The sequence below is a fragment of the Rattus norvegicus genome, chromosome 1 (assembly GCF_036323735.1).
Source record: "Rattus norvegicus strain BN/NHsdMcwi chromosome 1, GRCr8, whole genome shotgun sequence".
NCBI classification, from domain to species: domain Eukaryota; kingdom Metazoa; phylum Chordata; class Mammalia; order Rodentia; family Muridae; genus Rattus; species Rattus norvegicus.
In genome coordinates, this window is record NC_086019.1 from 136,975,037 (window position 1) to 136,987,201 (window position 12,165).

The following is a 12,165-nucleotide window of genomic DNA, read 5'->3' on the forward strand; positions in this document are numbered from 1 at the left end:
TTTGGGTTATTTTATGGTGGAGTGGAGAGAGGAACATTGTGCTTGGCACCGGGGTAGTGAGGTGGGTCCAATGCCTCTTATTGGATGTGTAACTTTCTGATTACCTCATGAGTTGGAAACCGTGTGGCTCGGCCAGGCTTGTCTCCCCCACATTTCCAGGCATGTAGAGAAGACATCACACACAGGTCAGGACGGTTTCTGTGTACAGCACCCCCAACTGCAATGCTGGGTATCAAACCTAGGACCTCAGGCGTGCTAGCCAAGCACTCTGCTGCTGAGCTCTGCCCCCAGCTCAACAGCCTTCCCCTTCTTTGTGTGCTTCAATCAGCTGGGATGCTTTGGGTTGGGAAAAATAACCATGTGGAGCACAGAGAGCCCATTTCACTTGTGTTTTGAGTTTGGTTGACTTGGTGCACAGTTGCAGTGTTTTGGGTCTATGCGAACCCCTACTTTATCACAGGGGACTTTTGTTCCCTCTAGGTATACCTGGAGGACAGGTACACGCGACCTTTCCTACTTGTGTGGCAGACTGCCTGGTTGCTGTGTTGAGTGCAGCCCAAGGTACCCAGCTGCTGGGAAAAGCAACCAAGACACCCAGCTGCTGCTGTCCCTGCCAGCCCTGCATCCTGCTGAGATGTTCCTGCAGTCACTCCTCCAGGGAGTGCACTGGCATTCTCAGCAGGCTGCTTCGCCCCTCTTTTGTGGCTAGAGCTTCCTGTAGGAGTATTAGATACCAATGACAACATGGCGTGGGAGTCCGTGGCTACTTTAATCTCCTGAGCAGTCAGACTGCTGGAAAGTGGGTTTGAGGTAGAGGCAGAGCTGACCCCCCTCATCTGAGGTTGAGGTCTGGACTCTGATGGAAGGTTAAATAGCTTGCCAGTGGCAGCATGCTATGACTGCTTTCCCTTGCTAAGGAGCTTGGGATGGGTAGGTTCAGGGGGCTCCTCTGCCCACTTCATGTCCCCAGAGTTTAGCTTTGCTGTGAAAGGAGCTTCTGGGGAGCTCCGGTTTCCCTTGGTTTCCAGCACTCCTGTGTATACATGTGGTCCTGCAGCTATGGGGGTTGGGTGTAAACAGCTCATGGGGTGAAGGTGCAGGACCTTCCAGAGGTTCCCTGTAGGTGCCTCTGTGACACTTGAGATGAGGGGTCACCTGGGCAACTGAACTTGAACACTCAGGCAGGCGACAGTGGTGCCACGTGTCCATTGCTCAGAGTGTATCACTGTGCTATGATGGTTTTCACCCATCAGCTCTTCCTGGGGTCAGCAGGCCACTGCCATTGGCCGTCATTTGTAGACCTTTGTTTTGGAGATTGGCTCTGATTCTGTTTGCACTCTGACACCATCAGCAGTCTTTAAATGTTTTTGTTTTTCAAGTATGATTATGTAAGGTCCACAATCTCATACTGATGAAGTAGCTTTATTCTCCACCCCCTCTTAAGTCCTTCACTGCAGCTGTAACTTTCACCCATGGGAAAAATATACCTGTGGTGTGGTCAGCAGTGTTAGAGCCGGAGTTCTAGATGAGCAGGCTCACGCATGAATCCTGTCTGTTCAGTCTTAGGAGACAGTAGTCATATACTTGCATAGGCCCAACTCATCAAACTATGGTTGACGTGCCAAATTTTTGGCACTCACCAGGTCTAAATTAGAACAAAACACCAAAGACAACTTAAAGGTTTATTTTGCCTCACAGGATCAGAGATATCAGTTCCTGGTTGCTTGGACTCGATGAGGCAGCCCACCTCAGCAGGTGTGGGAGAACAAAGCCTCTCTCCACATCATGAGCCAGGGAACAAAAGGGAGAGATTAGAGTCCCATAATCCTGCTCATGACCTGGGGGCCTTCCTTTGGGCCTCACCTCTGAAAGATTCTGGATCCCAGACTGTAACAATAGCTCAAAAGCAGAGTGTGAGTTCTACCTTCATTTTATGTCGCCCCTGTCTCCACCGTTCAGCCCAGGCTTTGCTCACACTCTGTCTTCCTGCCTTCCCCTCTCAAATGCTGGGATTATGGATCTGTGCTAGCATGCCCAACTCGGCTTTCTACAATTTAATGTTTGAAAAAGGAACCAAGAGAATAATATTTCAGGATGCATAAAAGTTGATTGCAATTCATATTTCAGTGCCCATACATAAAGTTTTGAACACAGCCATCCTCAGATTCTGTACTGGGTCTGGCTGCTTTTTGTCATGACAACAGGGTTTATAGTTGACACAGAGACTGTAGGATCTACAAGGTTTAAAATAGTTACCTTTGGATGCTTTGGCCTAAAAACCTGTAGGAGGACTAGGAAGGAGGGATTTGAGGGGAAAAAGGGCACGTGTTCTAAAGGGGTGGGGGCTGTGTGTGGAGGGAGGGATCCTAGGAGTCTTGTGTGCGAACCAAAAGTTACATGGAAGAATGGAATGTGCGTATCAGACAGCACATTTTTCAAAAGTCCCATGGTTGAGGAGCAGGGGCTGTAGAGACCATGATGATGACAATGAACAAGACGGCTCACATAGCAGGAATGGGAAAGCGGGTAGAGTGACAGTGTGGCCTACAGGGTGGAAACTGCCAGGGCGGAGTCCGATAGCTTCAGTGCTCTGGCAGAAGTGATGATTCTCCTTCTTCCTTTTCTTTCAGGTAAAACTTCCCTGGCTTATTGGCATCCTGTGGGGAGGCTGGTCAGCTGCAACTCTGGCTGTCAAGGTCTGGGCATCGTCTCTCACCTGAGGACCCAAACAAATGTTATTTTTGAAACTCTGGCTTCACCCTACATGTCCAGCATCTGCCTGGAATGTCACCGTCACACTTGTTCTCAGCCTCCAGATGAGTGTCACCTTGGCCACCCTTGGATGCCCCTTTGAAGTGCTCCTTCCACTGTTGTCTTGAGGGGTTTTCTACCTTCCTAAGAGATGAAGGTGGGAGCATCGATGTCAAAGAATTTCTCTAGGACCACCGTAGATAATAGTAAAGCTACAATTAGGAGGATCAAGAGTTCATAAAACTGGGCTGGGGAGAAGCTTAGCTCAGAACCCGATCACCTTTCAAGCAGGGGACACAGTTTGGTCCCTAGTGCTCACATTAAAACAAAACTAGTATGGTGGCCTACACCTGGAATCTCAGCCTGGGACACAGGTGGATCCCTGGGGTCAACTGCTCAGCCAGCCTAGCCTAAAGAGCGAGTTCCAATGAAGATACCTGGTCTCAAAAAACTTGTTTGGCTCCAGAGAAATAATGGCCAAGGTTCATTTCTGGCCTCCACATACGTGTATGTTTGCCAACACACACACCTCAAAAGCCTGAAGGGGACTTTCAGATGTACCCAGGAGAATCATGACATTTTGTTCTCCCAAATCATTGCAGCTTCTTCAGGCCTGGCTTTATTTAGGGGAGAGTTGTATGCTATTTCAAAATGGATGTATAAGTTCCCTACCCTGCCTACCTTGTCTAAGAGGTTCTCCACAATAGGCCACAGAAGAATTTCAAATTATCAGGGATCAGACCACATGGGTGAGTGCGTGGATGGGTGTGTGTACCTATCAAATAATTTCTCTTCTCGTGGGAGTGGAAAGTGCCACAGGCAGCCACTCAGTGATTTTCTTGTGTGCTGTAAAATCATTTCTCTGCCCTGCCTCAGTGCTGTGATGTCTTAGGAATGTAATGAAGTCACTGCACAGTTTAAATGAATGGTAGTTTGGTTGGCTGGAAGGAGGAGGAAGAGGAAGAGGAGAAAGAGGGGGAGGAGGAGGAGGGGAAAAAGGAAGAGGAGGAGGAAGAAGAGGAAGAAGAGGAAGAAGAGGAAGAAGAGGAAGAAGAGGAAGAGGAAGAGGAGGAAGAGGAAGAGGAGGAAGAGGAAGAGGAGGAAGAGGAAGAGGAAGAAGTAGAAGAAGTAGAAGAAGTAGTAGAAGAAGTAGAAGAAGAAGAAGAAGAAGAAGAAGAAGAAGAAGAAGAAGAAGAAGAAGAAGAAGAAGAAGAAGAAGAAGAAGACGATGACGACACTGTTAAGGACTCTGTTGGAAGTTAGTCCAGGCTAGGTTGGACTGAACTGGACTGGAAACTCTTCCAGGGTCCACCACTCTTCAAGAGGAGCTCAGATGGGCACCTACCCTGGGAGCTGGGTACCCAGGGATGCCCTGAGGAAACAGACCCTGGACTAACTGCTCAGGTTAATGGAGGCCTCCCACTTGGCCTTCTCCCATATTGCTGTAGCTGGTATGCTTCTGTGCAAATCTAATAGCAGTGCCTTTGGGACCCTGGGAGTGCATCACGTCTGGAAAGGTGACCCTTGTTATCTCGTTTCCTTTTCATCTTTGTCCTAGGGTTTGCGTAGTTGCCTGTCTAATGCCCCGTTTCATTGCTTTAGGTGAAAACTTGTACCTTGGCCAGCTCTACTCCATTGTCAGGCCTCCAGTTCCTTACTGGGGTTGTGGTGGTGGCGGTAGGTGGGAAGGTCCACCCTGGCTCTGGAGCCTGGCTGGGCACTGGTTGGTTCAGCCCTGAGCCAGCATGAGGTGTGCTGTGTTCCTGGGATCCATTTATTTTGCTTTTTCGGTTGGCTTCTCTCACTCTTCTGCCATTAGCCAGAGTGATAAGTTTCGAAACAGAGCAGGTGGTTCTTTCCTCTCACCATGTACCCAAGCACAGTGGCGACTCTAGAACTCTGGCCACCTCAAAGCTGTACACCCTCTCAGCCTCGGAGCTGGGACTCAGGGTCCCAGAACTGTAGCTGAACCATCTGGAAAAGCTGGATTCTCTTGCCTTATGTCTGAATGCCACGGATCCGGCTGCCAGCCACTCATCACTGACTGGCAAGAATGGTGGACAGTAACCTTCCAAATCCTTGATGAAACTTCAACACCATAGGCACTTAAATAAAGATCCTTAAAGCAAACAAACAAACAAAAATAACCCTTAGATTGAGTCACGAGTGTGTTGGGTTTGAATATTTTCTGATGGAGCAGATGAGATGACTCACTGTGGTTAAGAACGTGAACACAGGTTCACTTTAGGAATAGCTCACATAGGGGTGAGCTGGGGTTTCTTGTGGGGTGACTGTGTCCTTGTGATTTAGAAAGAGGCATATGAATGGAGTGGGGCCAGGGAAACATGCCCACCCCTCCCCCTACACACACATGTACATTTATTTGTTCTTCTAGAAACTGTTTCAGGTTGGGAAGCATTGAGCCCCCATTTGTTTGGAGACTCTTGAGGTGTCCAGAGGATGTAGAGCCCATCATGTCAAATCTATTTATTGCCTCACACTTACTTCAGTATAAGATTTCCATGACAGCCAGGTGTGATGGCACATGCCTGTCATCCCAGCACTAGAGAGGCCAGCCCAGGTTACAGCGCGAGACTTTGTCTCAACAAACAGGAAAGCACCCCCAAAGTTCTATAAATGTGAGTTAAAGACGTCCAGGCTGCATTAATCTCTTGGTGGACAAAATCCACAGAGAGTGGCTTACTTACATTCTCGTGAACACGCGGTGTTGGACATCATCAAGAACTCGATGGGCGTGGTCTACTCGACTCTCCCAGAAGTTCATTAATCTTCTTGTAGTCAACCACTTTCCTTCCAGTCTTGTTCCTCCTGACATCCAGGGGTGAGGCAGATTGAGGAGGAAAGAGGTGCTCTTCAATCCAGCAGTGGAGGGCTGGCTACAAGTGCAGCTTTGGTTTTAGGGGTTCATCTGTGGTGGGTCCATCTAAACCCTGGTCTCTTCTTCACAAAGAAAGCCTTTCTTCCCCCATGTGGCCCATAAGAGCTACCAGAGTCCAGGAGGGAAGAGATAGATGGTCCATGGCTCCCCAAACCTGTCCCCCCCCGCCTGCATTTCCTACCAAAAGTGCTGACAGTAGAGAAGAGGGGAAATCACTCACAACGGTACTTTCTAAGGTTTGTGGGAGCCCCTATGGAAGTCTTTATATGTGCCGTTCCTGCCCTTTTCAGCAAAATGCTGGCTTCTGGGGACCTTTCAAATGGAATTGGAAAATAACCAGAAATTTCTACAGGGTGGGTACACACATGCCCTACACTTGCTGATGAGGCTTTGACTACCAAAGTAATTTCAAGAGATTTGATTGGCTCCTTAGTATTGCTAACTCTGGGAGAAGGGATGGACAAGGCTTTGAGCATCAGCAAAGAGCATTGTGGCTCAGCCTCGATGAAGACTGTGGGAAGAGTCAGATGACTATTCATCTGTTTTGCAGAAGCATAGATCTGCTCCCATAATGCCAGCAAGTGGCTCCCCACCACACGTGGGAGCCCAGACTTGCTTCTAACTACATGTTCAGCTACAGTAGAACTCTTGTGACTTTTATCTGAGAAGTCAGGAAACCTTCTTGTGGATTCATTGTGAAATACACAGCAAACAACTTTGTGAGATCACTGTATTTCCTCTTCTTGTTGGGAACCAGATAACATAAGCATTTCAGGCAGTTGTTGGACCTGCACTGGGGCCTGAGTATTTGGTCTGCAGAGTATTTCCCCCCATGGTAATTAGCTCAGAATTTCTTGCTATCGTTAGGCTCTGTGGGCTAGACTATCTGCCAGCTCCACCTTCCTGTAGATGGGCTGATTTTGATGATGTGGAGGGACCACAATGATTTTTTTTCCTTTGGCAAAGCCTAAATGTTTGACTGGTCCATCTGACACCCATGTTGTGAGTAGGTGAGACCATTGCTGCTAAGTTTGCAAGAAGCCAGCTGGTTGGCAGGGAAGAAGCAAACAACAGAGAGCCTGTGTGACTCCCATCTTGCCGCTCACAGAAACGGGGCAAGCCTTTCTCCACTAGCCCTTGTGATCATTTAAAGGTTGGATCTACTTTAGTGCTGCTTAGTGATGAGTGTCTCTCTGACAGCAAGCCACAAAACCTCGTAGCTTCTGCCTGAAAGTCTTTTTCAGCTCCTGGTGTCGAAACCAGTCATCCCCAGGTTCTACCATCACCTTCAGAAGCTTCAGGTGTTAGGAGCACTTACAGCTTCCACAGCCCTAAATCCCTCACCAGACACGAAATCAACCAAAAGAGCAAGGAGACTCCACACATGGGGGATGTTGTCAAAGTGCAGCACAGGCTCATGTTTGAAAATGATAAGAGTGAACGACAGAGTCAAGACCAGGTCATCGGGCCTGGGAGGAAGGATCTAGAGGTGACTGGGGAGGCATGAGGCATGGGAGAAGGATCCAGGCTTAGACTTAGCCCAGGCAGGGACCTCCAAAGAAATATGAGACACTTATGGTATCTGGAAAGAATCACCATTATCAATAACTTTTGGGGTCCTTCATGTGCCTGGAGCCTTGGCATATAATTTCTTACTCAGTTTTTCGACGGGTCTTTTAGGTGGATATTATCGCTATCTCGCTCCGGGGTTCTGTGTTCATTTCCACAGACCAGCATCTGTCCCTCTCAACTATATTCCCCCTCCGTTGCTCTCCCTCAGAAAATCAACTTATTGCTTGTCTGGTATTTGAACATTCTCTGAGTCCCAGCACCATGTAATGGAATTGGCGATTCTTTTTCTTCATGAGAACTGACCTAGGAAAGTCAGTTACCACACAGGCTCACAGGTTTGTAAGGGATAGAGGTCTTGGACCATGACCCTTTTACCCTTGCCGACATGTTTGCTTGGGAGTGGAGAGATGGGAGACGCCTCTTTAGAACCTTAAGAGCTTTTCAGGACCTTTTGTGGTGGCAGAGGATGACTGAGCTCTGGGCTGATAGGAATTAATGTCACATATCCCAAGAGGCACCCTACTTAGGTGGTAGCTACCCAGTGAGTAAGAGAGTCTGTTTGCAGGGCAAGGAGTGTGTATGCCCAGGTACCCTTGGCCTTGCCTTACCAGATCACTTGGGTCTTTGGAGTACCCTGTCCATTAGCACCAAGCTGGCTTCAGGGGTATGCTGGGATTGTTCTTCCGAGAGCACTTGCATGTCTAAGTTGTTGGGGAATTCTGTCTTGTGAGGCTGCCATGACTGTCACTGTGTAAATCAGAACAGCTCTGACTACCTGCAGGAGATCTGCATAAGACTGGGCTTTTTGGTAGTCCTTTGTCAAAGGCAGTCATTAGACCCTCACCTTAGATTCTAGTCACTTTCTCTTACCTCCTCCTCCCTGAGCTGGGTGCAGCTGTGTCACTTCTATGTAATTTTACCCCAGCTATATGTAGTCTAGAGTATATAGGAAGTAGAAGGTTAACTGAGTGGAATACTCCATCTATAGTGTGATATTGGGTCAGGCCTTGTACACAGCAAGTATTAGGAATAGCTGTGTGGACCATAACCTGACTTGGACTGTGCTCTGGGCAAACAGTTCCTTTGGCCTTGCCTTTCTAAATTCTACCCGGGCACCTGAGGCTTTGCAATACCATTTCCAGTTGCCCCAGAGCAGGGTTCAGGGGTTTGCTGGGGCTGTCCTCACTAGGAGCCCTTGCAAAAGTTCCCTTTTATTTCTGATCTCATCATGGTGTTAATGACTAAGCAAGCCAAGCACCTATGGGGCTGATTCCTGGTTAACACCTTCAAAGGCATCGTTTCTAACTTGAGGGCTGACAGTGCACCCTCCAAATTCACAGCCTAACAGAAAAACCAAGAGTTTGCACGAGAACCCCCTTTTTGAATTTTTGGTCAAGGCTCCCCCAAGAGACTCCCGAAACATTGCGGGTTGTCCCTAGAGGTAGAGGGTTAAGCCCCTATTGCTAAAGAAACTGTGAACTTCAGACACAGTACCCAGAGGGCCTGGACTGGGGGTCTGACCTGAAAGTACCAAGCATACACTTTTCCAAGGAAGGGAAGCAGTCAATAGTCCTACCTAGCTATTATGGCCTATAAACCACAAAAATGACTGCTATGCTGTGATAACCTTAAAGATGTAACAGTGCTGTGAATGTCTTGATGGTAAGCAAAAGCTCTCTACTTGGACTTAGAGCTCAGTCAGCAAGAGGGAAATCATGCCTGGTACAGGAAACCTAGCCAGCCTATATGGACCTAGATAAGTCATGGACCTTGGAGGGAAAACTACAACCACCGCCAAGCCAGCAGAACCCCTAGCTATATTCTAAATGTTTATACTCGTCCCCACAGATAAGCCAGTTCTTGGTCCTTATCAAGGAATCGTCTCTCTGCACCAGATCATTACGGAAAATCACAACTGGTCAGAATGCAGAGAAGAGACTGTGAGGGGCCCAGCTCCAACTGGTAGACCTATGACAGACTCCTGAATCAAAACTCATGGAGCCTCGTGGAATAGGAAATGGAAAGACTGCGAGAGTCACAGGGTCAGGGAGTCACCATGAGATCGTGCCTCCTAGAAACATTAGAGAAGCTATGCTCAAAGTTTCATCGGGATGGGTGCCTAAGCAACACCTGATCAAGGATGCCAACAATAGACATGCTGACAACTTATGGGGCCCCAACCCTAGAAGAAGAACTGCAAGCCAGTGAGGCATGTCAGTTCATTCAATTCAGCCCTGAAATCATATACATACAAGTAACATTATATGAACTGAGCAGGTACATTTAGGTATGTATACACACACACATTTAAAAGGAGGCCATGAGTTTTGAGGAGGAAAATACACAGAGGGGGTTGGATGAAGGATACAGAAGTGGGAAATGATGTAACTTCAAAAGGCGAGAACAAAATAAAGTACTTTTGAAACTGCTGGAGGGCATCCGTCTGAGAAGACTCTTTGGGTACTGGTTTTAACCAGTGGTAAGTCTTCATTAGCTGGCCAGCCCTCAGCCTTTCTTGGGGTAAAGTTTTAAAAGACAAAACCATAACCTCACTTAGCAGAAACAGCTAGCCAGAAGTGGAACTACAGAAGGCGAGAAAGCAAGGTAGTACATTTAGGGTCTTCCCCAGAACTATGGGCTTCTTCAATGAATTGGGTTTCTGCCCTTGTTTTGGCATCTCTGGCTGCCTGTATGCCGGGTTCCATGGCCCGAATGAAGGGTAGTCCCATCATGATGTCAGTTGTGTGGAAAGTCTGAGACCTACTCAAGAAACAAGACTTTACGGTGCAATCTGAGCATGTCCAGAGATTCCGCTGCCTATCACTTATATCTTCTACATATGCACCATAAGTACTCCATGACTTTGAGCTAAACATGCCCCCAAACGTTTGTCTGCTCTTTTTTTAAGAATTTGATTTTTAAACTGAACACATTCGAGAATGGGCTGACCCCTTTGTGAATATATATATATATATATATATATATATATATATATATATATATATATATTGCCCCTCCACAATAAAATCCTATGCTTCCTCTGTTTGGAGAAGGTGTGACTTTTAAAATTATGTGTATTGCCCGCTGCAGGCGATGCATTTTTTCCCTCCACTTTTCTAGGTCTTGGCTGTGCTTATTTTGGCTTTGCACTCACCAAGATGCAAACCTATTGTGTCGAGTTTCAAGTAATAAGCCACGTGGTGCTTGGGACGTGACCCTAGCCTTTGGCCCAGGGGAGTCTGGTTTGTGGGACTGGTCTGTGTCTTCTTTTTTCCCCTATTGAGGGTGTGTGGATGAGTGTTGGGATTGCTGCTGCTTCAAAACCGCGTGCTTTCCTCCACAATGCCCATTTTTCCAAGTTACAAGAGCTTGGGGTGTTACGGATTCTGCCTGCCTTGACGTCTATGCCATTATCTGAGCTGCTTCTCCCTCCTCATCCCCTCAAGGCCTCAGGAAGCACCCAAGTCCCCCCACCCCCGGAATTTCTTTAGCCGGAATCACCGTGCATGGGACATGATTACTGGAAATGTTGTGGAAACAAAGTGAAGAACAGCCAGCCTGCACAAGCACTGCATAAAGCAGCTAATGAAACGGAATAATCTCCTTTTCCTTTGGAAGCTGAGCCGGGGCATGGAATATTGCTGGGAATTAAGGCTCCCTCTGGACTGTCCATCTACCCAATACTTTGCTGAGATACTCAGCTGAAATCCTCAGCTCTCACAAGGCAGGGAGGAGTGACCGGCCCATGTTGTGAGGGTGTGGGGCGGTTAACAATTGAGGTGGGCTCCGTTACGTGTCCTACAGGTGTTCACGGACCTGTGGGCACAGGGCGGTGGCCTGCTGGGCTATCCAGGTGGACAGTGCATTCACTAGATTTAAGGGAAGATTAAGAGAAGGAGAAACTAAAGCATAAAAGAGTTGATATATTTGGGAGAGTGAGTAAAAAAAGAGAGAGAGAGAGAGGAGAAGCAAGGAGTCATTGTGGGAGAAGGAGAAGCTGGAGACTTGGTAAATAAAAGGTGCAAGGGATAGATGGTACCGGGCTTTGTATGTTTAAGTGGGCAATTATATCTTACCAATTGGATCTAAGATTATTGTGTGGTCTGTTTTTATATGTAAGAGTCTCAGTGTAAGAAAGTGTGTGGCTGGGCTGTGTTTCCGCCAAGATATCCAGCAGATATCTGGGGCACTGAGGTGTGGAACCCAAGCAGGGTAAAACACCCAGAGAAAAACATTTACCGTTTCATTTTTATTTTTTTATTTTTATTATTTTTTACAACAACAGGTACTGGAGTTGGGAGGGGCGGGAGCTCCATACAAGAGCCCCGTCACGACGGGCGTCTGCTTTACTCAGGCACCTGTATCCTGGCATATGCTAGCCTCTATTTATTGAGCTTCTACTGTGTTTTAGGCAACGCAGGAAGCATTTCACATGGGTTATAGAGAGACTCATTTTGCACAGTAAGCTGAGCCAGGGACTGCAAAGCCAGTTTCCCTGGGTAGGACCTTACAGACGCTACGGCCTGCCACCTTGTGTGGCCTTAGATGCATCTCTTGACCTCTGTGAGCCCCCTCCTTGTCTGTAACATAACAGAGTCAGAGTTTGTCTTGCCTGGGTATTGTGAACTGGACGAGTTAATGACTTTCATTGTACTTCTTGACACTACCAGGCATTCAGTCGTGTCATTGTGTATGGCAGCCAGTATAAAATAGTGACTGTATTATCATTTCTACTTTCAAGTGAGGAAACCTGGGCTTTGGTAATGAGTTTACCCAGGTCTCCAACTGGCAGAGTTAGGATGCCTGCTTTTGGAGGCCTGGGTGCTCTGCACAGTTTTGTGTCCCTACCCAGCACCAGATTCTGTCCAAGGCCAGGATCCAGACGTGCAGCGGGGTGGGTAGTTATCTGGAGCAGGTCCGTGGAGTGATTTCAGAGGTGCAGG

General features: G+C 47.6%; 1 protein-coding gene across 2 annotated transcripts in view; it reads left to right on the forward strand.

Annotated features, from left to right (window-relative positions):
• Fam174b (family with sequence similarity 174, member B) overlaps nt 1-12,165 on the forward strand; it is an 80,921-nt gene that overhangs the window by 49,875 nt on the left and 18,881 nt on the right. Inside the window, exon 3 of one of the 2 annotated variants that reach the window (NM_001401349.1) lies at nt 2,631-3,344. The exons of the other annotated variant lie outside the window; for it this stretch is intronic. Coding sequence (NP_001388278.1) covers nt 2,631-2,634 — 4 coding nt within the window. The 3' untranslated portion in view covers nt 2,635-3,344. Of the gene's footprint in view, nt 1-2,630; nt 3,345-12,165 lie in introns of those variants that run through there. 2 annotated transcript variants of the gene reach the window in all.